At 45.7% G+C, this 1,924-nt stretch overlaps 1 protein-coding gene across 1 annotated transcript; it reads left to right on the top strand.

Moving 5' to 3' along the window:
* The first annotated feature begins 628 nt into the window (after positions 1-628).
* Positions 629-1,144, top strand: LOC137581204 (uncharacterized). The gene has a single exon (XM_068295391.1). It carries the CDS (start codon positions 629-631, stop codon positions 1,142-1,144), a length of 516 nt encoding a protein of 171 aa, XP_068151492.1.
* Positions 1,145-1,924: the final 780 nt, after the last annotated feature.

Raw genomic sequence — 1,924 nt, 5'->3', positions numbered from 1 at the left:
TTAACATATACATATTTCTCATTTTGTTTATGTTTTTGATAAATCAATTTTTTAATGTCGTCTGTTGCAAATATAATTGCAATAATCCCAGCAAGACCAGTGAAGACTTTCTTTAATGTTGCCTGTGTGACAAGGTAATGCACAGGGTGGCGGCCTTAAATGGGGCTGTGGTTCGTGTCGTGGCTTTTCAATTCAGAAGTTCTAAACTTTGATTGAATCTCCGATGCGTAAGAGGGCCAGGTTTCAGGGCGCGTCATTCAGTCCGTCTGCACATAGAACTCTAGCAGTTCCGGCTTCGGACAATGACCCTATGTCACCAAATGAACAGCAGCTTATATCGTTTAGGAGTCCGGCTTTGGCAGGGGTGGAGTCTCGTCCCATTTCCCCTGGAGACAGTATCCCAACTACTAACATAATATCTGTAGTAGTTTCCGAACCGTCCGGGCAAACATCCGTTCCCAGGAATGTTGTCAATAAAGTAGTTACAAGAGAAGCTAGGAAAGTGTTGGTTGCTTCAGCTGCTACTGCTTCGTATTCAACTACTAATGTCTGATTTGGAATCACATGAGGAAAAGCCCGCAAAGTGAATATTGCTACAGAACGCAAAACAACAAATTAATCAGTGATAATGTCAGGATTGTGTCAGTTAGAACCATTTGACTTAAATCACCCAAACAAATGGACAACTTACAAGCATAGTTTTGAGCTGTTTCTTCTGGCCAATGACGTTTCGGAGGAAGCACGGAAGAAGGCGGCATTGCTTACGCTAGCTGGCGCTCCACTGTTCGAGCTTCTAACGTCATTGGCATCCCCTACTCAGGTGAGCGATTTGAGTTTATCGGAAATATATGAAATACTCAACCAACATTTGTCTCCATGTCAATCGGAAATTGCGGCCTACTACCAATTTCACAAGCGAGACCAACTAATTGATGAATCGGTTGCGAACTACATGGCTGCACTTAGGACTCTCGCTGTCGACTGCAAATTCGGAGCTGCTTTGGATCGCATGTTGCGCGATCGCTTCGTATGTGGAACGAAGGAAGAGGGTCTCCAGAAGAGTCTGCTAGCAGAGGCAGATTTAACGATTCAACGCGCGATGGAACGCGCCACATCTAGTGAGGCGGCTGCTCACAGCGCTTGAGCCATGCGAAATACAGCTGAGAGCACTGAGTCAATACACGAAGTGCAGACCAACGCGATCCGTCCAAGCCGACCCAATCAGCACCACCAGCCATGCGATGGTTGCGGGGGTGCTCACTTGCGGAAACAATGCCCACATCGGAACACTGTGTGCCATGCCTGTCACAGAGCAGGCCATCTTCAACGAGTCTGCCGGGCTGTAAGAGACCCGGGTCGTAAAGCATTCAACACATCGAGTGGCCATGCCTCCTACCGAGAACCACCCAAGCAAAAGCCGAATGAAGAATGCAGTGTCCACAGCATACTACCGTTGATTTGCCCAAAGGAAATCGTTACAATAATTATAAATAAACGAAAATGCCAATTCGAAGTGGATTCGGGGTCTGCGATCACTATGATAGACGAATCTATGTTTCGTTATATCTGGCCAACAGATAGACCGAATATCCAAGATTGTTCTCTAGAGTTTACGGATTACCAGAAAACCCGAATTCCTGTTATTGGCATCGTGGTTACATCTGTCCAGTACGATAATAAATACATTCCGAATCTTCCACTGCTTGTTGCATCAAGCGGTGGATAAAATTTACTTGGACGCAACTGGTTTATGTCCTTAGGCATCAGCATAGAAGGAATACATGCCATTAACGCTAAACTTAGCATCGAGGCAACTCTGGCGAAGTATAAGGATCTGTTTTCGTCTGAATTAGGCCGTTTTCGGGGGCCACCTGTGTCATTACAAATCAATACTGATGCAACACCAGTCCGACTGCCAGCAAAT

The sequence above is a fragment of the Drosophila tropicalis genome, unplaced genomic scaffold (assembly GCF_018151085.1).
Source record: "Drosophila tropicalis isolate 14030-0801.00 unplaced genomic scaffold, ASM1815108v1 contig_130, whole genome shotgun sequence".
In the NCBI taxonomy this organism is placed as follows: domain Eukaryota; kingdom Metazoa; phylum Arthropoda; class Insecta; order Diptera; family Drosophilidae; genus Drosophila; species Drosophila tropicalis.
This window is presented reverse-complemented; position numbering and strand designations above follow the sequence as displayed.

Bases quoted from the DNA above. Each gene is read 5' to 3' on its own strand.
- LOC137581204 (XM_068295391.1), top strand. From the start codon at position 629: ATGTCAGGATTGTGTCAGTTAGAACCATTTGACTTAAATCACCCAAAC.